This window comes from Theropithecus gelada, chromosome 14 (assembly GCF_003255815.1).
Source record: "Theropithecus gelada isolate Dixy chromosome 14, Tgel_1.0, whole genome shotgun sequence".
NCBI lineage: Eukaryota > Metazoa > Chordata > Mammalia > Primates > Cercopithecidae > Theropithecus > Theropithecus gelada.
In genome coordinates this window covers 92,030,190-92,057,269 of record NC_037682.1, presented here as the reverse complement: position 1 = coordinate 92,057,269, position 27,080 = coordinate 92,030,190, and the positions used below count along the sequence as shown (strand labels likewise).

Genomic DNA, 27,080 nt, shown 5'->3' with positions numbered 1-27,080 from the left:
GGTTTGAGGTATGAATGATTCCATCACCTAGGTGCTGAGCATAGTATCTAATAGTTTTTCAACACTTAATCCCTGCCTCTCCCCACTCAATGCCCGCTATAGTAGTCCCCAGTTTCTATTGGTTTCTATTGTTTCTATCTTTATATCCATAAGTACCTAACCTGGCTAGCACTTGAAGAACTGCGTTGAATAGGAGTGCTGATATTGGGCATCCTTGTCTTTCTCTAGTTCTCAAGACAAATGCTTCCATTGTTTGCCCATTCAGTATGGTGTTGGTTGTGGGTTTGTCATAGATGGCTGTTATTATTTTGAGGTATATTCTTTCAATGCCTAGTTTCTTGAGGACTTTTATCATAAAATGTTGGCTTTTATTTAAAGTTTTTCTCTATTGAGAAGATCGGCCGGGCGCGGTGGCTCAAGCCTGTAATCCCAGCACTTTGGGAGGCCGAGACGGGCGGATCACGAGGTCAGGAGTTCGAGACCATCCTGGTTAACACGGTGAAACCCCGTCTCTACTAAAAAATACAAAAAACTAGCCGGGCGAGGTGGCGGGCGCCTGTAGTCCCAGCTACTCGGGAGGCTGAGGCAGGAGAATTGCGTGAACCCGGGAGGTGGAGCTTGCAGTGAGCTGAGATCCGGCCACTGCACTCCAGCCTGGGCAACAGAGCGAGACTCTGTCTCAAAAAAAAAAAAAAAAAAGAGAAGATCATGTGGTTTTTGTTTTTAATTCTGTTTTTGTGGTGAATCATGCATTTTAAAAGTGTAATGTAAAGTTCTGGGATACATGTGCAGGATGTGCAGGCTTGTTACATAGGTAACCATGTGCCATGGTGGTTTGCTGCACGTATCAACCCATCACCTAGGTATTAAACCCAGCATGCATTAGCTATTTTTCACAATTCTCTCTCTCCTGTCCACTCCCCAACCCAACCTAGTGTATGTTGTTCCCTTCACTGTGTTCATGTGTTTTCATGTTCAGCTCCCACTTGTAAGTGAGAACATTCAGGGTTTAGTTTTCTATTCCTGCATTAGTTTGCTGAGGATAATGCCTTCCAGCTCCATCCATGTCCCTGCAAAGGACATGATCTTGTCCCTTTCTATGGTTTCATAGTATTCCATGACATATATGTACCACGTTTTCTATATCCAGTCTATCAAGGAAGGGCATTTGGACTGATTCCATGTATTTGCTATTGTGAATAGTGTTGCAATGAATATACACATGCATGTATCTTTATAATAGAATAACTTGTATTCCTTTGGGTATTCACCCAGTAATGGGATTGCTGGGTCAAATGGTATATTTGGTTGTAGGTCTCTGAGGAATCGCCACACTGTTTAACACAGTGATTAAACTAATTTATATTCTCACCAACAGTGTAAAAGTGTTTCTATTTCTCCACAGCCTAACAAGCGTCTGTTGCTTTATAACTTTTTAATAACAGCCATTCTAACTGGTATGAGATGGTATCTCATTGTGGTTTTAATTTTCTTTTCTATAATGATCAGTGATGTTGAGCTTTTTTTTGCATATGTTTGTTGGCTGCACGTACAGAATGGGAGAACATTTTTGCAATCTGTCTATCTGATAAAGGTCTAACATCCAGAATCTACAAGGAGCTTAAACAAATTTACAAGAAAAAAACAAACAACCCCATTAAAAAGTGGGCAAAAGATATGAACAGTCTCTTCTCTAAAGAAGACATACATGTGATCAACAAACATATGAATCACATTTGTTGATTTGCATATGTTGAACCAACCTTTCATCCCAGAAATACCTACCTACCTAATCAGGGTGAATTGACTTTTTGATGTGCCTTTAGATTTGGTTTGCTAGTATTTTTTTTGAGATTTTTTTTTTTTTAATTAGGGATATTGGCCTGTAGCTTTCTTTTTTGTTGTTCTTTGCCAGGTTTTGATATTGGAGTGATGCTGGCTTCACAGAATCACTTAGGGAGGAGGTCCTCCTCTTTGATTTTTTGGAAATGTTTCAGTAGAATTGATGTCAGCTCTTTTTTGTATGTCTGGTAGAATTTGTCAGTGAACTCATCTGGTCCTGAGTGCTTTTTGGTTGGTAGGTTTTTATTACTGATTGCATTTTGGAACTGGATACTGGTCTGTTCAGGCTTTTAATTTCTTCCTGATTCAATCTCGGGAGAATGTGTGTTTTCAGAAATTTATGCATTTCATCTAGATATTCTGATTTGTGTGCATAGAGGTGTTCATAATAGTCTCTGAGGATCTTATGTATTTCTGTGGGATTGGTTGTAATGTCGCCTTTGTCATTTCTTATTGTGCTTATTTGGATATCCTCTCATTTTCTTTGTTAATTTAGCTAACAGTCTGTCAATTTTGCTTATCCTTTTAAAGAACCAACTTTTGGTTTCATTGATTCTTTGTATGAATTTTTGTTTCTCAATATTTTATTTACTTCTGCTCTGATTTTAGTTATAATTTTTCTTCTGCTAGCTTTGGGTTTAGTTTGTTTTTGTTTATCTAGTTCCTCTAGGTATGATGTTAGATTGTCAGAGATCTTTCTCATGTTTCAAAGTAGGCATTTAGTGCTGTAAATTTCCCTCTTAACACTGCTTTTCAGAAATGTATCCTTTTTTTAATATATATTCTGGTTTGTGTATATAAAGGTATTTGTAATAGTCGCTGAGGATTTTATGTATTTCTGTGTGATTGGTGGTAATGTCATCTTTTCATTTCTGATTGTGCTTATTTGCATAGTAGAGATTTTGGTATGTTGTTTCTCTTCATTTATTTCAAAGAATGTTTTTTATTTCTGCCTTAATTTTGTTGTTTTACTCAAAGTCATTCAGGAGCAAGTTGTTAAATTTCCATGTAATTGAGTAATTTTGAGAGATCTTCTTGGTATTAATTGCAATTTTTATTTCACTGTTCTTGGTATGATTTCTGTTTTTTTAATTTATTAAGACTTGCTTTATGGTCAAGCATGTGGTTGATTTTGGGAGTGTGTTTCATGTGCAGATGACAAGAATGTATACTGTGTGGTCAATGGGTATTCTGCAGATTTCTATTAAGTCCAATTGGTCCAGTATCAAGTTTAAGTCCAGAATTTTTAAATTATTTTTCTGTCTTGATTATCTGTCTAATGCTCTAAGTAGGATGTTGAATTCCCCAACTATTGTTGTGTGGCTAAGTCTTTTTGTAGGTCTAGAAGTAGTTGCTTTACGAATCTGGGTTCTCTAGTATTGGATGCATATATATTCAGGATAGTTAAGTCTTCTTGTTGAATTGAACCCTTTATCATTATATAATGTCATCTAAGTTCATGAGGGTGATTGGCTTATGTTTTTACTTCTCATATTATCTTTGGCAAATTTTGTTGTTAGGGTTATTTTCTCTCTTTTCTATACTGTGAAATAACTGTGTACAAATGGGATCATTTGTTCTTATTTTCTTTGGTAGAAACTTCTACTGAAAGCATTTACACCTCGAGTTTTTTGGTGTATGTTTGAAGGTTTTTAACTACTAATTTAATAGTTATGAAACTATTTAAATTTTTCAATTCTTCTTGAGTCAGTTTGAAATATCATTTTTTTATTTATCCATTTAATCAAATTATCCAATTTTCTTGTCATTTATCATGTTCTTTTATTTCCTTTTTATCTTTTTACAGCATCTGTGCTTATTTTTCATTTTTGCTCTTAATATTTTCTATATCTATTCTCGATTTTTTGATTACTACACATTGTTATTTTCTTGGTCCTCTGGAAGTATTTGACTTTACCAGTCTTCCAACTGTGTTTACATTGTTTGTAACTTAATTTTGAATTTATTATTTTCTTGCATTTACTTTAAGTTTAGTTTGAAATATTCGTTTCCTAATTTCTTAAGATAGAAGCTCAGCTCATTCATTTTCAACTCCCCTCTTTTGTAACATAAATATATAGAGCTATAAATTTCCCCTTATATTCTGAAATACAAGGAATATGTTTGAGTTTCCCCACTCTGATAGTGGGGAGATTTTATACTATCTTTATACTCCTTCCTGTATAGTCTATTTTTCTGGTATTGATATAGTTAAACAAGTTTTCCAGGGGTATTATATGATACATCTTTCCCATTAACTTTCAACTTTGTGGTTTATTTTGTTTAAGACAAAGTTCCTACAGATAATTGCTAGATTTTTATCTCTACTTCAGTATTCATAGTAATTTCTGATATATTTGGCTTTTCTGAATTATTTTATGCTTTCTATTGTCATATATATATACACACACACACACACAGACACACATATATATACACACACACATATACATATATATGTATATATATCCCTCTGTTTTTTTGTTGGTATATGTATATATATCCCTTTGTTTTTTGATTGGTTAACTTTTCATTATATTTATTTCTTTAACTAGTTTGGAAATAGGGTGTCTTATGTCAATGCTTTAATTGGTTGCACTAAAAATTTAAACATGCTTAAACATAGCAAATTTTGAATTAATATATTCATTCATTTTCAAAGAATTCAAGCATCTTAGAATATTTTAACTCCAAATAATGCATTATATTATTGTGTTCAGGTTTAAATTTTATTTTTTTGTCTTGGAGGAATAAAACATAACCTTGTCTTATGTGACAACTTTTGTTTATCTTTAACTACATATTGATGCTTTCGTTGCTTTGCATTCTTTGTTGCACCTTAAGTGCTTAGGGTCATATTCTGTTTGGGACTACATTAATTACATTCTTAGGCTGATGTTTTCAGGTCATCCAGGAAGTATAAATTAGAGCTTTTGGCCTATGGTTGCAAAACCTAAGGGGAGGATTTCCCCCACCTCAGTCCCCAATCAGTGCTGATACATAAGACAGATAATTTTCTTTATGGTTCTCTAAGAGGGCTGGTTTATTTCAAGTTTACCCTTATGCTTTAGGAGTAGCTTTTGTGGGTCCAGTCCTAATGAGGGATATGTTCTAGGCTTTGTCTGCTTCCTTCTAGACTAGTAACTCATAAAATCCACTGCCCAATATCAGTAGGTTTACCAACTGCCCTTAAGGTGAAAGCCAGCTCCAGTGCACGGCTTACCTCCATGGTAAGGTTAGTGCTTAGGCTTTGAAGTTTCCTTCCAGCTTCTTGCTAGCTCGTTGTTGAAACAAGGACATTTACATAATATTTATTTATGTATTTTATATTTAAGTAATCACTTTAATTATTTTGTCTTTGGTAGACAGAGTAATTAGTGTGCATTTTTCTATAAAATAAACAAATATAATTTAAAAAATTAAATATATTAATTCAAAAAGATGTGAATTGAGTCTTTCAAAGACTACCTTTTGGCTACTAAGTTAAGTATGAACTCTATCTGTGCATTGAAGTTCTTCTTAATTTGTCTTCAGCTATTCAATTATTTCAGCATATTTTTCATTTCGACACAGTCTACACCCTGGGCAAATATTAGTATTTACTTTCCCAAAAGTGTCCTGAATTCATAACTAGTTTTGCAAATTCTGAAGTCTCTTCCTAAAATATACTCTGTCCCTCTGTGTTAGAATCGTATTCCAAGACTACTTCAAATGGCAGTTCCCCCAGGAAGCTTACCTTTTATCTAGATTTTATTTTCTTCTTTCTTAACTCTCAAAGTTTTTTGTATGGTACAGTAGACTGAGAACAGGGTTTAGATTCAAACAGAATTGGAACACTCTCATTTTGGCTCTGTTACTTGCTATGTGTGTGTGTGCTTAGACAATCTCTCTATGATTTAATTATTTAGAATCAGGATTATTATATATTCTTTAAGACATTTTCTTATTTTGAGGGCTTCAATAAAGTAATGCATATATAAAAATACCCAGTACTCAGTCAGTTCTAGCTATTTTTATTATTACCTTAGTTTGTCCTATTTTATAGGTGTCTACATTAGTTTTATTTTCCACTAGACAGGTACCTCCTTGGGGGATGGGATTCTCTCTTGCTTATCTTTGTATGAACTGGCATAGTGTCTTATATCCAGGATATGTTGAAGCAAGTTTAGTTTTTCTGGAAATAAATTGAATTGAATGTAACTGTTCATAGACCATGTGTCTGTGGCATGAGGGTGAAGGAGTTTTGGGAATGCTATCCCAAAATATGAAGTTTTACTGTGCTGATTACTTTAAATTGAAGGCACCTGGGGACCAGCAGCTGTGAGCAGAGGTTTTCTCTGAATTTTTCTTATTTTTTGATACCAGATACTCCAGAAAAAATTCAATTCAGCCTAGATCTCCTCCCCAGGAAATTCGTCATTGTGGGAGATTGACATATATCACAGAAAAAAAGACCAGAAGTTAGCACCACACCCAGAGAGAATTTCTCACAGGTTATCACCTGCTTTGTGGGCCCATTCATTCTCTCCCCAAAATAATTTACTCCCCCCTAAGTTGCATATATCCCACCACCCCTCTCTCCTATGAAAATGACATATAAGCTTCTAAACTGCTTCGGGTTACTGGGTACTCACTTTTCTTTCTGTGATACCCCTGTGTACACAATCAATTTGTATGCTTTTTGTCCTACTAATCTGTCTACTGTCACTTTATTTCATAGACTCAGTTACTGAACCTTCAGAGGGTAGAGAAAGAAAGGGTTTCTCTCTCCATCAAGGAAAAGGAGAAGTAGGGCTACCATTTGCAACTGGAAAGAGAGAGAAACAAAATTATATTGTTATCTTGAAAACTCCAGCTATTAACTAATGACATAGTTATTGTCTTAAAATGTGTAAGTATTTTATTGTCTATCAATCTATCTCCCTACTTACCTACCTACCTCTTTTTTTTTTTCAGAAACCACACTGTCATTAGAACACAGAGATGTAAGCATGTGAATAAAATGTGTGTACATTATATTTTATGGAAACGATGTGCAGATTCTTTTCATTTACAGTCAAGGTTATCATTGTACTATGCTCTAATTTGTAACCATCCCTCTAATTCTCATTATAAATTAACCAAAGTTAAATTAGATCGTGATTTATGCAAAATCTGAAAAGAAGTGACTATGTAATTCTCAGAGGATGCTAAAAATCTCCACCGTACAATGCTTTTTTTCTAAACATCCTCAGAATCTTCTGTCTTCACTATTTTATATTCACCGAAGAGTCACTTGGGGAGGTAGTAGGATCAGTCAGGAGCATGTACTTAGATGCTTGAATTCCCAAGTATTTTAGATGCTGTTTGTATTAAGGACAAATTAAGCTGAAGTTGTAGTCTGGGGGGCTTTTGGAAAAGAAAAGCCTGTGAGCAATTAATGGCTTGTTCAAGTTGTGCTTATGTGGAGAGCACAAGCGAGCAACTTGTGAAGCAATTTATAGTAACTGGGGTAAATGAACCATGCTTAGAAGTAGAATCTATGAACTGATTCTGAAACTGGTAATTAGCTAGAGACATAAGACGTAAAGTCAAAAACTGGAGGTGCTCATAGTACAACAGAACCAGACTTCTTTTGTTGTCATTTTCAGCTTAATTTAACTGAGTTTCTCAGTGTTACCTCCCATTGGGAGTTAAGACCTATTTTATTACATTCAACATTTAAGAAAAAAGTGAAATCTAGAAACAAACTGGTAGTATGATCAAGAAAAAGAAACTATTTGAAGGGCTTTAAAGAGGAGTGTTTAGGTTTACCATCACCCTAAATTTGGAAAATATTAGGAACTGATATTTTGGGGGTTCCTGATGTGTTTATCTTCTGATCTTCTGTGTTTAAGTGGATGCCATTAATTTAGATATTTGTGATCATTGTTATACTATGTAAACACACTGCTGAAAATTGAATTATTTGAAAATGTGAGAATTCTTTTCCCATTCTCATTCAACTATTTGGCATAGTGTGAGTACATCGTTATTCAACAAATTTGCATTATTTTGGGTTATTAATTCTGTGAAAGAGACCAAGTTTAGAAATATGGATGGTATGGTTTACATGTTTGTCCCCTCCAAACCCTACGTTGAAATCGGATTCCCAGTGTTGGAGATGGGGCCTGGTAGGAAGTGATTAGATCACGGATTCAGATCCCTTGCAAATGGCGTAGCATCATCCCCTGGGTGATAAGTGAGTTCTTGCTCAGTTCACTAAATATGTAGTTGTTTAAAATACTCTGGGACCTCTTCCCATCTCTCCCTTTTTTTTCTTTTCTTTTTTTTTTTTTTTTTTTTTTTTTTTTTTTTTTTTTTTTTTTTTTTTGAGACAGAGTTTTGCTCCTGTTGCCCAAGCTGGAGTACAATGGTGCGATATCAGGTCACTGCAACCTCTGCCTCCTGGGTTCAAGCAATTCTCCTGCCTCAGCCTCCTGAGTAGCTGGGATTACAGGAACATGCCACCATGCCCAGCTAATTTTTTGTATTTTTAGTAGAAACAGCGTTTCACCATGTTAGCCAGACTGGTCTCGAACTCCTGACCTCAGGTGATCCGCCTGCCTTGGCCTCCCAAAATTCTGGGATTACCGGCGTGAGCCACTGCATCTGGCCTTCCTCTTTTACTCCCACTCTGGCCATGTGAGGCACCTGCTTCTGCTTCACCTTCCACTTTGCTTGTAAGTTTCCTGAGGTCCTCACTTGAAGGAGATGCTGGCATCCCACTTCCTGTACAGCCTGTAGAACTGTGAGCCAATTAAACCCCTTTTCTTTATAAATTACTGTGCCTCAGGTATTTCCTTAGAGTGATGCAAAACAGAAATGCATAAAATGGTTTTTACAATTATCTATAATCCTCTTCTTAGAGATAACCTGTGAACAATTAACTGCACTTATTTCCAGTATTTAAGTATTTGTGTGCATGCGTGCATTTTTCTCTTCAAAGGAAATTTGTACCGTGTTCGATGGTTTCTTCCATTGATAATATACCATCATTTCCTCATTGTCCTTAAGTACTTATCAAAAACGTAATTAAAAATCCCACAGTGGGCTGGGCACAGTGGCTCACACGTATAATCTTAGCAATTTGGGAGGTCAAGCTGGGAGGAGTGCTTAAGCCCGTGAGTTCAAGACAAGCCTGGGCAACATAGTGAGACCCCATCTCTACCAAAGCAAATTAAAAATATTTGCCAGGCATGGTGGTGACAGTGTGCTCTTGTGGTCCCAGCTACTTGGGAAGCTGAGGTGGGAGTAATGCTTGAGCCTAGAAAGTCGAGGTTTCAGTGATCTGTGTTTGCACCACTGCACTCCAGCTTTGGTAACAGTGTGAGACTCTATCTCAATAAAAACCAACAAACCTACAATGCTTCTACAACATATCTATTTTTTGTTACTTTAATCTTTAATTTTTCCTATATGGACTATGACTATGTTTATTTGCATGTCACCATGATTTAGAATGCTTTTAGCTTTTTGCTTTGCAACTCCTGATATTTATTAACTTATTTGTACACACACCCACACACACAAATAATTTTTTGTATTGTACTTAAGCATGATGATGATTCTTTTTCTATTTGCTTGACATCTTGTTACCAAATTTATGACTATCATTTAACCATCATGCTTAATGTGTGTTTGTGCTTTAAATTCTCTTGCACTCGTATGTCTACAGGACTATTTTTGCCAATTGGTAATATTTTCAGTTTTATTTGTCTCTTTTTTCTCTCAGTGCTCCAGAATCTCTTCCCCAAATATTAATCTCGAGGTCAGTTAGGTAAACAGCTGCAGTCAAATGCTCAAGGTCTACTAACGCTGTAATGAAACTCTACTGGACTGAGGTGAGATGTTTGTCAATTCCCATTCTCCAGTCCGTAGGCATATCTAGAGGTAAATTTACTCCTGAAAAATCAGAAACAGTATATAGTCCTTCTTTTGCTAGAAATAGTACATGGAATTACATAATTTCCAGAATTCATGAATTTTAATATTTTTCCTCTGTATCATTATTTGTTGACATTATGTTTTATTTACTAATCACTTGAAATCCTAATATTTATGCCCTGTCTCACCCCATTGATGGATTCATAATGTTCAAAAAAGTTTTGGATCAGTTCAGATGGGGTGGAATACGGACATAGCATCTTACACCTTGCAAAGCAGCTTCTGTTGGGAGGGAGGTTCAAACCAGCTTCTATAGTAAGACACAGTTTCTGAATTTAGTAGATACTGACGTAAAGTAGAAGTGAGTAAAATTTTTCCTCTGCTGGTTTCTTAATTGACTTCACTAAAGTTTCAGAGATCTAGGTTTCAATGACTCATTGATAATTTCTTAATTTAGCTCATTTCTATATGAAGTGGTGATTCCTCCTAGAAGTCAATAATTTGTTCATCTATATTCTTAATTTCCAATGCTGCTATGACTGTGTTTTCTTTCTTTTTATATTTTTCTAATAAAACATAATAAAATGCTAATGATTTACATTTTAAAATGTTTCCTAATAAAAAATTAGCATTCTAAGGAAAAGAAGAAGGTGAATCAGGCAGAGTCTTGTGCAGTTAGCTTTCACTGAAATCAGGAAGCCAGTATCTTAATCTCATCATAATGAATGTAAGGCCATTTCCTCCTCATCCCCTTAAGTACATAGGTAGGAAACAGCAAGTAACCATCCCTGAGTACTAAGGCATCTTATATTGTAAGCAGTTTATAGTTACTAAATCTTATAAATTCAGATATAAACCTTTCTTCCTTTAGGTAAATAATGCCATTTAATCATTTTATTTCTTTTGAAAACATAGATATTAATTCACAAATAAATTCAAATTATACATTCTTGATTTATGAATGCTAATTTTCCCTCATTATACAATTTCTTAGACACTGAGGAAAACCCAGATACCTACAGTTTATATTGTTTTATGTTCTTAATATGTAAAAGACACTGTCACAGAGGAAACAACAAAACAGCTTGTTCATTAGCAAACACAGCATGTAGGTGGAAACAAAGGGACAAAAACAAGACCCTAATTATACTCATGAATTCCTCTTCCATAGATAAAGTAAGAAGACCTTGCTTTCTTCTCAGTAACAGTGTCCTTTAGGGCTTTTGTTAAGAACAGATTTTCCCATATGTCTCTGAGTCAGTATGTGAGCTTCATCATTGTTGCCTAATAAACACAACATGAATTCCCACTAGAAGTCAAATAATGGGTACTTCAAGTGCAATTTTCTATGCGTGTTAAATGAGTAAGTTGAAAATTTTGCCTTTCGGAAGCTCCTTTAGTGAGCAGGGGGCCATTATGTCAGATTTTGGACAAGTCTTTGCTTAGATTACAGTCCCATAAAAGAAAAATTATTCTATAATACTGCCCCTCCAAAGGATAATTTCATTATTTTTTTGTATGCAGGATTTCTTAAGCACCACTTTGAATTATAGTCCATTATCTCCGTAACTGTTACCTTACTTTGCCTGGACATAAAAACTAGTGCTTAAAAAACGTTGAAATTTCAGTAATTGTGAATAATTTTAAACATATATGACATTCTATGAGGTTCAACAATAGTTTATATATGCACTTATGGAAAGGAAACAAAATCAACTATGTCTTTATCAAAAACTACTTCATTTTAGCTACGATTGTCTTTGTCTACAAAAAGTACAGGAAATTGAACATGTAATAATGAAGACTTAATATTTGTGCACTGCTGGAGTGCTTCTGGATGATTATATTTTAACAAAAGTTAATGGCCAAGTAATGGAAATAATGAGCTGGAGTGAAAATCCAATATGAGTTTGATAAGCAGAACATTCTGAATGAAAGTCTACTAGAGGAGAAAATCCCTGTGGAATATTTTACTTCCTAGTACTCCTGGAGTTTATTACTTTTAGTATGAAAATGGACATGATTGATACAGAAACCTAAGTGACTATGTGCCAGTGATTTTCAAAAGTGAAAGTGATGGGGGAAAACCTGTAGATCCCTTAAAGAAAAACAGTAAAACAAGCAAACAAACAAACAAACAAACAAAAAACAAGTCTTTAATATACTTCATTTCTATTTCCATTAACTCCCTATGTCTATTTATCTATTTGCACATGGCCTATCAAATGGTAATGGAACAAGTAAATATTTGGTCTACTAGGACAGGAACCTATTCCAAGGACAAAGATTCAAAGGTACAAATTATATTAGTATGGTTAGGTTTTGTGTCCCCACCCAAATCTCATCTTGAATTATAATCCCCATAATCCCCACATGTCAAGGGAGAGATCAGGTAGAGGTAATTGAATCATAGGAATGGTATTCCCCATGCTGTTCTCATGATACGGAGTGAGTTCTCACATGATCTGATGGTTTTATAAGGCGCTCTTCCCCCCTTGCTTAGCACTTTTCCTTCCTGCCTCCTTGTGAAGAAGGTGCCTTGCTCCTGCTTTGCCTTATGCCATGATTGTAAGTTTCCTGCGGCCTCCTCAGCCATGCTGAACTGTGAGCCAATTAAACCTCTTTCCTTTATAAATTACCTAGTCTTGGGCAGTTCTTTATAGGAGTATGAAAATGGCCTGATACAGATACCATCATTATCACATTACCACCACCACCGCCATCATCTTCATCAGTATCATTATCATTTTACGTAACATTCACTGAGTACTGAGTAGATGTCATACACTAGGCAATGTATTTTACATGCAAAATTTCATTTAATTCTCACAACCCAATCAGCTTACTCCTTTAATTTAGTAAGATAATAAATTAGGTAACTTGTTGAAACCTCATAATCTGCAGGATAATCATGGCAAGTAAGTCCTCCTTTTATACACTGGTTTATACTTTTAGCAACAATGTTAACGTGCTTTGCAAATTATAAATGCTATGCACTCATAAGCAGTCATCATCATTATTAGTAATAATGTGATTTACTATCTGAAGAGAGCACATACTGATCATTCTGTGATATAAATAACAAACAAATGTAAATAAATCTTAGCTCTGAAGTAATCCATTTTCTTGTATATTTTAGGTCTATCATTTAGGGCCAAATGAATGAAATGTTTGGTAATACATAAGCAGGCAACACATTTGTTAATGATATTTTTTCTAAAAGTCATATTATGTTCTAGTTATTATCAAATTTTCAACTTTAGAATAATGATTTCTAAGTTTCCTTAGCAAAACAGATACACATAAAAAATACTGTGTTTTGAAGACACTCACCCTCAACAAAACAGAGAAAACTAAACCAGGCAGATTTGCTCAAAATATGGTAGAAAAAAAATGAGCCAAATGGTTATTTGGCACTCTGTTGATAAATGATTAACTATAACCTTCAGTTGTTCTATCACTTTCAATCATTTTATTTACAATTTAGAGTTAAATTTCCGTAACACTAAATTAAATTTACCTTCGCGATTTTCTGACATATTTTCAGATGATTAGATTACATTTTCCTGCAAATAAAACTATGTATTACATTTTTATGCCATTGCTCTGGACATAATTTTATGCTATGAAAGCAATTGATATATCTTGTTTTTTTAAAAAAAATATTTCTTTGTGATCTTATTTTACTATTATTTTTGAGACAGGGTTTTGCTCTGTCATCCAGGCTGGAACTCAGTGGCATGATCATGGCTCTGCTAAACTACCCAGGCTCGACCCATCCTCCCACCTCAGCCTCTTGAGTAGCTGGAACTACAGGCATTCACCACCATGCCAATTTATTTACTTTGTTTTTTGCAGAGACAGGAGTCTTGCTGTGTTGCACAGGTTTGGTCTGAAACTCCTGGGCCCAAGTGATCCTCCCATCTTGGCCTTCCAAAGTGCTGGGATTATAGGCATGAGAGCTGTACCTGGCCTGTATGTCTCCTTTATAATATACTATTATGTTAATTCCTTTTCCCCAATATAATATTATTATTTATTTCTTATATAGAAACTGCCATTTGCTGTTTCAATAGTTCTTTGGAATGAATCCAAAATAACAAAATTTTTAATGAAGGACAATGCTAATTCATTCAACATTTGTGTCTCAATTGTTGTAGGTTGGATGAGTGGGGCACACATTTGATGTAGATCATATGAATGATATTTATATTTATATTCCAAAATAAACCATGATTTGAATCTGCAAACCCAATGTAAATTATAAATTAAAAAAATGATGCAAACTCTTTGAAGTCTTAACAGTTTTCTAACATCTCTGTTTCCATTTAAATTTACATTTAGGCCTGTAATCAAATGGTTGGTGTGCATTATAACAGAGAAGCAATCTAAAATTTCCAGAAGAAAATAAGTTGTCATTGTAACTGATACTTCTTTTAAAGAATGTCAAATATAGACATTTGAAATTGTTAAGTTTCTATTCATAATTTTAGAATGTACGATTTTTCAACTAAGTGTCTTCTTGTATTATGGAATTCTTTTTATTTCTGTTGAAATCTTAGCCTCTTAATTAATATTAAGTATTATTATTTTTTGTAGTGAACTAGATTTTTCTTTTTAAAATCTAGGACTGCCATATTGAACAAGTCGTTCAACAATAAAAATGATGTTTTTTAAGTGTGCCTGCCAATTTTAAGAATAAAAATGCACTATATGTCAGGGATTTGTCATTAAATAAAGCCGGTTTATTGACCTAAAACATATAGATCAAGGTAGGCAGAATGCTAAGGAAATGTAGCCCAGTCTTGCTTTTGCTTGAATAAATAAAAAAAATTTTTACATTTCAGCCTTCTTCCTAAACAACAGTTTGACCAGAAGTATTGACATATAGAAAAAATTTAGTGATCTGAGTTTCAGGTCAATGTATCTGTCTCACTAACCCCAAGGGTTAGCAGTAAAGAAAGAAAGAGAAACAAGAAAGCTGAAAAATTCATGAACTATATTTTTCAACATCTGAAAAATAAAAAATTTAATATGCTTATGTTGTTGTAATAGAATACTCATAATCCTGTTACTTCTCTCAATACTTTTGCTTTGGAAAAAGAGGTTCCACCCTAATTTTTTAAACTCACCATGTGACATTTGTGAACAGTTGATGAAGAACATTCTTATTGTGAACTGAAATAAATGGGACAAACCTCACATGCCACCCAGAAACATAAAACAAAGTCATGCATTTCAGATAGAATGTTTTGCACAGAGAAGGCATATATATTTTCATGACATTGTAAACTTTTTAATACATTCAGAAAAAATAATCTAGCAGTGTACATTATTTGTTCCTACTATGCAACAATTTTCTTCTACTTTAATTAGGTTTGTGCAGTTTTTTAAAAGTCACATTGTTGTGAGCGGCAGTCTACTAATATTCAATCATTTTCTGATCAATTCAATCATAGTCAACAACGATCTCACAATTTATCATTTGCCACCCACCTTCAACCTGAGAATGAGAAATTCCTTTTAAAACAAGTTGTACGATGTTGGGATTCAGAACATGATACCCCAGAATACAGCACAGAGTACTTTGACCTGAAGAAGATTGAAAGGACTTGGGAAGCAAGATCTTTTTGAATTTCTCCCATCTGTCTGTTTCCCACTCATCTTTCTGTCCTGCGGAGAATGATAGAAACCGGAATTCTCTCCCCCAAGGCAGATCATAGAAACTATAACTTCCCTTCCCCAAAGCAAGCTATAAAACCTAGAAAGATTGACCTTCTCCCTTCTCCCTTGAATTATCTCATGTGACAGGCGACTTGTCCTATACCTGGAGGAAAGGAAAACCACACAAAAAGTCCAAGAAGAATCTGAACAGATAGGCCTTGCTGGATTTTCCCACTCTGTCTATAACCATTAGATCACATCCTTTTTGTCCAATCATATTTCTACATGGCTCTCTATTCTTCATTGAACTTAAGCATAAAAAGAGTTTTCTCTAAGTCTTTGGATCATTTCTGAAGGCCCCTGTGTCACACAAAACTTTTCTCTTGTTAGCCTGTCTTTTGTTACGAGTGTCAGCCTTGACCCTTATGATAGGGCTTTTGGTGTAAGAGTGCCAACAATGACCCATCCCAATCCCAGGTGATCACCCTTTCCAAGAAGCATAGATATTTCGGTCTAAATTGAAGCCAGTATTCCAAAAATTATTTCATCTGAAATAGACTGTTTAAATCAGTGTTTCTCAGATTTGATGGAAAACAAAAATACTTTTTTTTTAATTTTTCAAAATGTTTCAATGTTACTTTGGAAATATTCAAGTGAACCGCTAATGCAGACTTAAATTATTTCAATTACATTTTATGTAGATTGAGACAAACATAAAACAAGTAATAAACTCCTTATACTTCTAGATCAATTAAAATCTAATATAGTAAAATATTATTTTGACATAATAAAGGATAATATTTTGTCAAAGCTGAATCACCATTCGTCATACCAATATGTCAATAATGGTAGCACATGAAACATTTGAATTCGGCGCAAATAGATTGCCATGTGATGATCTAATTCCCTCATGAATTTTTCTCCATTTGTAGTCCTGTGATATCCTTTGGCTTTAGTTGCCACAGACAAATGTTTACATATTAAATATCCCTCTGCTCATTTCTCATTTGCCTATGGCACTAAAAATAATCCTATACTATTTTGCCTAAATATGACCTGGATAAAAAGACAAGCATTGGCATAAATATCACAAGAAAGTATTCTGTCATGATTATCCAGAAGGTTCACATATGTTTTTGTCATTTGTATTATTAAAATCAAATTAAAACACAACACTTAAAAATTATCACAGATTATTTGTAGACCTCCTAAATGCAGAAGATGAAAAACAAACAAACAAAAATAATTAGTTTAATTAAAGTGTACTTTCTTCAAAACCTAGTGAAATTTCCAACTTGTGCTAAAACCTCATGGAGGCAAAGACGACTGACCGTTTTGAAGTCAAACTTTGGGTTCTTTTAAAATCACTATATAGGCAAAACCATGTTTCAATCAGCTCATAAAATACATCTCATGGTACTGCAAGACTCCTTCTTGCATAGTTAGTGTGTGTCACCTGTAACCTCAAAAAAGTCTAATGTTGAACTTGAATTATAAAATAGATTCTAACCTTTTGTTTTCTCTAACTGCTCTGTCTCCTTTCTTCCAAGAGATGGTTGGTTTTGGAGAGCCTTGGGGTTTGCACTCTATGACAACTTCTTGATCTTTGGTAACAATTATTGTTTTCTTCAGTTGATTCAGTGCAAAAGTGGGAGCTGAAGCTGTTAAAAAAGCAAATGTTAGTCCTACCAGAAGCAATGACAATAATCTCTAATGGATGATTTATAAAGATTTTGTAACTTCTTCTGGTAGGCATTTCCTATAAAATCATAGTATATCTACACATGAAAAAGGCACTAGCTCAAAATTTTACTTATTATTAGTTAATATGTATCTTACTACATTAGCAGGTGATGATGTCACACAACGTAGGATCTACAGATAAAGGCTATTTCACAAAATGACATGTTTTAATTATGATTACCAAATTCAATTATAAAAGACTAATGAATGACTTTGGCAAAAGAGCAATAAGCTAACCAAGAGAATCCATTTAGGCTTCCTTTGGTAAGATGGAGGTTACCTGTCAAAAAGACAATCCTGTGTCTTCCATTTCCCATCTACGAATCTTAATTTATTCTGTATATTACTTTAATATTATAAAACATTAAATTAATTTTTTAAAACTGAACTATTTGAATTTCAATTAGCAATTTTACTTATAATTTTTCACTTAGGTCTGATCATTTATTAATAATATTGTGTATACTATAATTTTTATTAAAACACTTTTGAATCTAAAAGAGAACCTGAAAGATATCTACAAGTCTAGAGTATCTGTGACATTTATTTTTACCAATCTGATATTATATGTATTTCATATTATATATATAAAATATATAGCAACATAATGCATGTCACAACATTTAAAAAGATATGTACACAATTGAGATAGGTTAAGAGATTTTTTAAAACTTAAGAAATTGGCCTGGCATGGTGGCTCACGTCTATAATCCTAGCACTTTGGGAGGTCGAGGTGGGTAGATCCCTTGAGGTTAGGAGTTCGAGACCAGCCTGGCCAACATGGTGAAATCCCATCTGTACTAAAAATACAAAAATCAGCCAGGTGTGGCTGTGGGCGCCTGTAGCCCCAGCTACTTGGGACACTGAGGCAAGAGAATCGTTTAAACCCTGGAGGCAGAGGTTGCAGTGAGCTGAGATGGCATCACTGCACTCCAGCCTGAGAGACAGTGAGACTTGGTCTCAAAGACAAAATATTGAAAAGCTAAAGAAATTTATGGGGAGACAGTTGCAGGTACTTTTTTTTTTTTTTTTTTTGCCTACTGGGAATAGAATTCACAGAAAGTAATTTTGAAAATATTTCTTGTGAATGATAAGGGTTGGATAAATGTTTCAGAGCTACTAACTAGGTGAAGGGTAAATCAGCCTTTTAATTCAGTGCTATTATAGTGTGAGTTGACAAGAAAGTACATTAACATTTAATTGGTTAGAATGAAGGAGACTGAAAGGAAGAATCCTCTATCTATTTTGGATGGATTTGTTGTAATGTGGAGAAATGTCAACTGGAAACATTCATAATTCAACAAATTGCTTTAGGATATATTACATTTAGCTGATACAAAAATGGAAGGCTCCAAGATTCCTGAGATCTTTGGTGTTTCTCTTAAGTTATGCTTTGATAATTTAAATGGGGAATAGAAAGCACAGTTGGGCTTCTGTCTGCTTTGGAAAGACAATGAGTTAGTATCTTTCTCAACATTACAAACATCCCAGAACCAGTTTAGGAAACAATCAAAGTGGGAAAAGTAAAATTCATTCCAATGGCTCATATATGTTTATTCTGGGTCGTCTATTTCCCTGGATTGATTCTTTCCTGTAGTATTTAAATAGTGAAGAAATGGAGCGCCTGGGTTACATTTTTATCAAGGGTGTAACCCTATGAGATTGTAGTGCCTGGCATCAGGAAGCCTTTCCCTGTTACGTAAGGATGGCATGAGTTGATGCCCCATGAGGGGAGAGTGATTTAGCTTGGAGTCTTGTCTTTCAGGAGCCACACAGCTACTGATAGGAAATGCCTGGGAAATTATTAAGCATTGCTATGGGAGCATCGACAGGCTGCTGGAATTCTATATTCTGATCTCCTACCCTCAAGGCATTCTTCCTTGGAAGTTAACACATATCTCTTCATGTGATTTTTTTTTAAGAGCCGTAGCAAAGGTGTATTGTGTATACCTTTTAAGATTAAAACTAAAGTTAAAAAAACTATACGAACAAAAAGTTATGCAACAAACTATACACAACATAAACCTGTCTACTAAATTTAAAAAAAAAATTCAGCAAGACATAGTATTTCTTTTCAAGCCATAAAATAGATTTTTACAACCACATCATAAAACTTCAGTATAGTAAAAATTAGAGCATGAAAAGAAGCAAGGTTTATTTTTTTTCTATTTATTTACTTTGAAATTGCATACCTAGAATCTTCAGCTCAGCACTAGCATAAATGGCTCCATACTTATTTTCAGCCAAACACTGATACATTCCAGCATCTGATTGATTCACATTGTGGATCATCAATACTCCATTAACCATCTCAACCCTACTCTGTAATGGAATTAAAAAAATTAGATCTAGAAAGTAAACAAATAACATGGATTTTATGGGTATCCTCTGCTAGACTAAGAAAAAACAAGTTTGCAATTAATCCAGTTAAACATTATTTGGCCATGCAGCAATGTGAATGTACTGTTCATTATTTTATTATAACATGCATCTGGTAAATTATGGTTATTGATTGGTTGAAAATAAATTATAATGATATTTTTATGGAGTTATTCTGGCAAGTTTTACCTTCAGTTTTGTTTTTAAAGTGAGGTGCCTTTTTTTGGTACACTAGTTGAGCTTGTGAAATATAATCAGCAGGTGATGCTTTTATTTGCATTCCGTTTACAAAGGGAAAGAAGGATTCATATAGTAGAAAGGATTGAGGTTGTAGACACATGAGATCAAGGTTAAAAATAGCCCAGGTCATAAGAACAATCCCTTTACTATATTGATCCAATGAGGAGTTTGTCATTTTCACTCACTTCCCAAAAAACTAACACAAATTGAAAACTTCCTTGTGACTAGATTCTAGATAAAATTATTGGTCAGACAATATACTTCAGTATCAGAAGAAAGTTAGTATAAAAGACAAAAAAAATTGAGCATGTGCAAATTAAGGTAACCTTAAGTCAAGAGAATAGTTCAAAAACAAATTTTAACTTTAAAATGTTAAACAACCAGACGTCTTATCTACTTAATGCCAAGCAAATCATTTAAAAAAAATCTTAGTTGGCAGTGCTTTGTCTATCAACAAAGATGCCAAGTAATTTTAGTTGATATCTAAAAGTCAGCTACAAATGGAAATAAGTCTATGATAATCATTGATAGTTTCATAAAAATTTATAGGATTGAAAATATTTTAAAGAAACACTACATTACCAAAAAATGTAATGAGGAAATTAAAATGAAAAATGCTTATATATTTGTTACGTTTCTCACTCAAAATATATTAAAATAGATGACTGCTATATCCCAGACATTGAGCTAAATTCTCAGTTAATCCCGATAACATTCATCCTTAACACAAACACGTCCTATATTATGAATCAGAAATAGGAAAAGACTTTCAATAAGACTAAAGAAGCCTAGTTTGTCCTATGTGAAATCTTGCTAAAATTACAATAGAACAGGTTAAAAACTCCCAACAGTACCTGAGATGAGAGGGGTACTCCATTCTTCAGCCAACGATATGTGGGTCTGGGTTTTCCAGTAGCCTTACATTCCCATCGGAGAGGGCTCCCACTGTCTAACTGAGTATCATTCAGTTTTTCTACCCAGTGTGGGTAGGCTGTAAGTATGTAAGCAGTAAACAAGGATGATTTCATTTCTCAAACACCTTACCACATTAAAAATTTACATGGAAAAATTCAATGTATTTTTTTTAAAGCAAATTATTCAACCATAGGTATTTTGAAGAAGAATGGCATTACACTACACACAAAATTCTATTTCCTGTACCCCCAAAAAATAGTAGTGAAGATATTTTGATAATATAAAATGCTATTGTAACTATGCAAAGTCTTCTTCTTCTTTTTTTTTTTTTTTTGGACTTCAAGTGGTTTAGTTATCCCCAAGGCACCCGAACCAGTTTAATAGGAAGTCAGGTATTAGAATCATTGCTCTTTCTACAGCATTAGCACAGGTAGAAATATACAGTGTAACTGTGTAACTACTCAACTTGTTTCTGTCTCTCTTTCCATATATATAACACCTGAATGACTTTGGAAAAATGATTTGTGAATCCAGATTTTACTGTAAAATTTTTCTTAATTTACATTCTTACAATATATTTTTTTATATTTGCAAAAATGTTAGAGGAAACTTTATTTTATTAAGAATGAGATACTGTTGTAATTATATGAAATCTTAAAATACAAGTTAAAGTTCGTTTCCACTATTGGCCAATTTTTAAGGAAAATAGTTGAATAAAGCTGACTGTCTACAAATATTCTGTTTAAAACAAAGAAATACATATACAAATATTGCACTGAATTTATTATTTCTAACAAAATTTTCGGCAAAAACTGTAAAATTTTATATGTACTACTGAGGGCTTTTATCATTCATTCATTTATATGTTCATTCAGATATGCTACATAGTCCTTGTTCGATCTTAGAGGCTATTAAGAATATAGAAACAGAGAGGTTCTACACTTAAAGAGTTTTTGCTGTGGTAGAGGTGGTCTAACGTCATTGCCAAGGAAAAGGAGAGCATATGAAAAAAGATGTGTTAAACAACTGCACATTGGACCCGGGACAGTGGCTCATGCCTGTAATATCAGGAATTTGAGAGGCCAAGGCAGAGGGATTACTTTAGCCCGGGAATTCGAGACCAGCCTAGGCAACATGGGGAGGCATTGTCTCTACTAACAATAAAAAACATTATCCAGGTGTGGTGGTGCACGCCTATGGGTCCAGCTCCTTGGAAAGTTGAGGCAGGAGGACTGTTTGATCATGGGAGGTTGAAGCTGCACTGAGCCATGGTCATGCTACTGCATTCCAGTTTGGGTGACAGAGTGAGAACCTGTCTCAAAAAAGAAAAATAAAAAATAAAGAAAACTACACATGCATGTCAGAATAGTGGGTATAAAGGAGTAGCAGATGTCCCAAACCAAAGCCAGTTTAGAAGGGGGGAGAAAGAGCAAGAAAGAACTCACATTTATTAAATGCTAGTCCTAGCCATTACCATGGCCTAGACACTGAGCTAAATTCTCAATCCCTGTAACATTCATCCTTAAAACAAACATGTCCTATTTTATGAATCAGATAACCTTTGACTCAAAGAGATTAAAGACATTTACCCAAGGTCACAAAGTTACTTATTTGTTTCTAAGTGGGAATTTTGCTTTTCTTAGCTTATTGATCTTCTAGCCAATATAGTCTGGACTTTAGAAGCCCCACTTTGGCATAGCATAGTCAGGATTTGTAGACCTTGGAATACGTTCTGTGATTCAGCTTCTAAGCCTGCAAGCTATCATTCAAAAATCTTACCACGGTGAGTTTCAGATATTGATCATGATTTTTGTACCTGTCTTCTGAAATCATCTCTTTGTAGTTATGTGTCATATATGCTAAAATACTGACAGGAGTAGTGAGATACACCAGCAATATTAAACTCTACTTTTACGTCTGGGTTTTCTGTAAACTTTGCTAATCTGTCAGAATACTTTATACTATGCATGACTCCTGTAAGCCAAATAAATTGGTGTGTTATCTCCCAAGCACACATTGTATTTTATTTAAACTGTTCACTCTACATAGAATGTTATACTTCTATTCTCCGTCTCTTTTAATTCTACTCATGATTCAGTATTTATTCTAAATTAAGTAAGATGTATTAATCACAGCCTCAAAGAAGAGTCATGTGCACCTCCTCTGGACACCTGTAGTTCTTATTCGTTTGGAAAATATTCCTGTAGTAGCTTGTTACCTCTCTTCTGTTGCTGACTTAAATTGTTATTAAGTATTTTAGTTGGTTTGAGTTTGACACTCAGTGAGACAGTGAGATCATTAAGAGCAGAGATGATTCTAAACATAGTTTTAGACGAAACAGTGTCCTACATATAATAACTGATTGTACTTGTTTGACTTATTGATCTATCTCTAAATGTACCATGACTGTGAGCCTTTAAAATAAATTCAAAAGAGACTTTTAAAAGTTATAGAAATGGATCCGGCCACTGCACTCCAGTCTGGGCGACAGAGCAAGACTCCATCTCAAAAAAAAAAAAAAAAAAAAAAAAAGTTATAGAAATGAAGAGCTAGGAAACAAAGAACTGTTAAAATATTCAAATAAAAACAGATTTGACATCTGAGAAAACAATCCATTAGAAATTGGAAGAAAAAATGTTTCTTCAAACATATTTTGGAATACTCTGTAAAGTAGCCTAATTTAGAGTCCTGATTCCAAAACAATTTTTTCATAGGAATCAAACATATGATTAATGACATTAATATAAATATGAATTAATTTTTTCTTTCCTTTCTTTAGATTTTGTTTTGGATACCATTATAGGTAAAATGCTTACTCTGAAGATATGAATATAAATGTGCCATCATATCTGTTTGCTATCAGCTCAAATTCTAGTGGGTGAAAGGCCATTAAAATGTTACTCAAATTAGTTCTACCAAGAATTCTACAAGTAAAAGTGGCCTGTTACACTGCCCTCAGAACTGTAAAAATGCTATCAATATGTCAATTATTGGCAGATAAGAGATGTCGTTTCATATTTTATTGCTTTGAACACTGTACTTCGTGTGTGAATCTTTTGTACCAAGCTATGTTGTTATGTATGAGATCTATACATCTGTAACTTTATCTCTATCTATGATGCATAATAGCAAAAAAAAGAAAAAAATCCTGAAATGGTATAACTTGGTGATGTCACCTGGCTGCTTAAGATGCCATATGCAGTTAGTATATGTAGTCTGCTTGTTAATTGACTTGATATAAAAGCTTTCAAGCCACTCCAAACAAATACACACACAAGCACACAAACACATAAACATACACACACAAACATGTACACAGACACACATACAAGCAGAATTTAGATTGTAGATTGTGTTACAGTGAAGTTAAGATCTATATTAGAAAAATAAATTTAAGTCATCATTGAATAAACATTAATTAACATGAAGGCTATGGGAATTTATGAATTGTTGTCCTTCATATAATACCTGGAAAATGTAGATTATGTTCAATACTAGATCAGTTTGACTTCTACAATAGATTTCGTTTTTACATTGTAAGGTATTTTATAAACCACTAGGTCTATACTATATGGACCAAGGCAAAAACATTATGTGAAAGGGCAGTGGTAAAATTTTAAAAATAAAACATTAAAGACTGGATTAAGGCCTGAAATAATTTGTCTTAGGCTGTAATCTGAAAAAGACAGTACAGTACTTGCAAGATTCTTACAAAAACAACAAAATTACTGGTAACATAAAATCAGAAATATAAAAGGTTACATTTAAACTTTTTTTTTTTTTTTTTTTTGGTTGAGATTGAAAGTTACTAAAGGGCACTGGCTTTGGCTTCTGAATAATAACATGGGGTGAGCAGACACCAAGACATGGTCTGCATTATGGAGAGTCTTTCATCTATCTGGGAAAGAAAAATCACAGGTTGGGTCACATTTAAAACAAACCTAATAACTTTTTAAAATCTAGCTTTTGTCAAGCCACCTATTTTAGGATGTGGAAAACTGAAGAGGCATATGGCACTTTAAACCCAGGAGCTGTTAAAGTCTCACCAGATGCACCGTACTTATGTAATACATTTGAGCATCAGATCAGTCTCTGGGTTACATTTTATAAAACACTAAGCAGATGTGCATAAAGAAAACTCTTGCTTATTACCTCTTGTCATTAGAAATTCTGTAATTCTCTACTGATGAATGCTAAGTGTTATTGGCCTCCTTTGTTGCTTCTGTACTGTTACGTATTGAGGAGTCAACATATTTTATCTGCATAGATCACTTTCAATATTATGACTCTCAGCTGTGGGCCAATGAGATGTAATGTGTTATATTGGAGAGATTATACAGTTGGGGGTGAATATGGGTTCAAATTCTAGTGCTACCATGCCCTTGCTCTATTATGTGGCTGAGAATGAGTTCTTTAACTGTAATGAGTCTCAGTTGTAAGCTGTAGATAGTAATTCCTATTTCAGTGAGCTACTGTGATGATAGAAGATAATATATATTGGTTACTTTCCACCAAAATCCATTGTCCATGTGTAATGTTCAACTTCGTTTTCTAGCAACTGTGAATATACATATGGCAACACTTTCATAATAACAGTAGAATTCAAGGCAAGAGTTTTCTCTCCATACAACGGGATTGAAAACTGTCTTTAGGTGTGAAATTATTAACCAGGAATCTACAATTTTATATCATTTCCTAGAGCAAATCTTTGATATATTTTAATAGCTAAAACATCTTTAAAGATCAGAACTAACACACATAAACAGTATTTTGAAGAAAAGAAAAAATAATAAAAACGAATGGCAAGGATTTTAATGTATCATACAGTTTTCTCTAACAGTAATAAAATGTTAAGTAAGTATATAGTAAGTAGAAATTATCTGCTCTCGATACCATTCTCATCTCATGCCTTAGTTCAGGTACTGAATGTCTCACTGAGAAGTAGCAAGCTATCCTTTGGGGTAGAGGCAGGAGCTGAATTCTCGTGTCACTGCCAGCTTCAGTTGGATTTTGGTTCTACTATTTGTTATTAATGGATCCTGGGGTAATAAATCCTTAATATTTTGAGGCCTAGTTTCTCATCTGTCAAATGGGAATCCTAATACCTAAGGGTTATTGTGAGGTAATGTATGTAAAGCACCTCATAGTAGTGTCTAGAAGATAAGCTCTTGGTAATCTTTAGTTCTCTTCATTAGTTCCTTAGTCTTTGCTGACTCTCATCTATTTTTCATAGAGGACATTGTAAAATGATGTGCATACCTAAAGCACTAATCTTTATAACAGTATAGAATCATAATAAAAATCATCCACTGTGTGCTGAACAGAATTCATAGGGCTAGATGAAAAAAAAAAGTAGACTGTTTTGAAAGGGCTTACAAGCAAATTGCAGGTGATAGAAGCCATTAACATTTGTGAGGATACTGTTCAGAGATTTTATGAAGATAAGGAAATCTATAACACCATTCTACACTGAAAATGAAACCATATTCCTTTACTGGATATTTAGTACAGTATAACTTACTTTTCTTTTAAGCATTCTGGTTAAAGGAATATTTTAATACGGATACAATTCCAGTTGAAATAGTATGTATAAACTGTGTAGAGATCATAGGGACTGTCTTTATAGAGTGACAAATTACTAGTTGGTGAAGCACATGATACACATTTAAACTCACAGATCACACATCTTTATATAATGAGATTTCTGTTTACATAAAGTATTTCCCATTTTGAGAACTCCTTATAATATAAAACTGCTTAAATGATGTTTGTCCTTCCTGCCTCCATCTTTTCCCCTTCAGTTACCCCGTCCCTCCTTACTTTGTTCATTTCTTTTGTTATTTTGTCATTTTTCTTTTCTTTTTAATTGAGAGCTTTACCAAGTAAGAGTTCAACTTGTATTAGAACTATAAAAACAAAATTTTCTATGATGAGTTAAAACCACATCTTTTTGATCAATCGTCAGAAACTAGAGAGGACAGAAATAACCAAAGAAATGGCTTAACCCATGAAAATCCTATTATCAAGAAAGACATACCAAGTAGAATATTTATGCAGTTTATGCTAAGGTTCAAATTATTTCCAAAATTTAGTATTTTAATTTCACCAAGTTTTATTTCTTTTTTATGAGTATAATTTTTGAGACCTATTTATGTTATATTAGACATATAAGTATACCTTAATTTTAATTTATTTAACTACCATGGACTTCTTTATGTTGTCATTTGTTGTTTTATGCTTAAAATGTAGATACTGAATTAAAAACAGTAAAATATGTGGCTTAAATTTATGTGTACTGTCTATATAGTACTTATATAATGCTTTGACCAAGAAAAGGGACTAGAAATGCTGCCTTAGATACCTGGTTCATTTTTTGAAACTAATAGCTAAGC

The 27,080-nt window shown here is 33.9% G+C and overlaps 1 protein-coding gene across 2 annotated transcripts in view; it reads right to left on the bottom strand.

Annotated features, from left to right (window-relative positions):
* The window catches only part of CNTN5 (contactin 5), a 1,331,129-nt gene that overhangs the window by 284,669 nt on the left and 1,019,380 nt on the right, over positions 1 to 27,080 (bottom strand). For both annotated transcript variants that reach the window (XM_025357811.1, XM_025357810.1), the window contains 3 exons: positions 20,628 to 20,764; positions 19,347 to 19,476; positions 16,922 to 17,072 (listed from right to left, as the gene is read on the bottom strand). In XM_025357811.1, the coding sequence (XP_025213596.1) occupies positions 16,922 to 17,072; positions 19,347 to 19,476; positions 20,628 to 20,764 (418 nt within the window). The remainder of the gene's footprint in view (positions 1 to 16,921; positions 17,073 to 19,346; positions 19,477 to 20,627; positions 20,765 to 27,080) is intronic.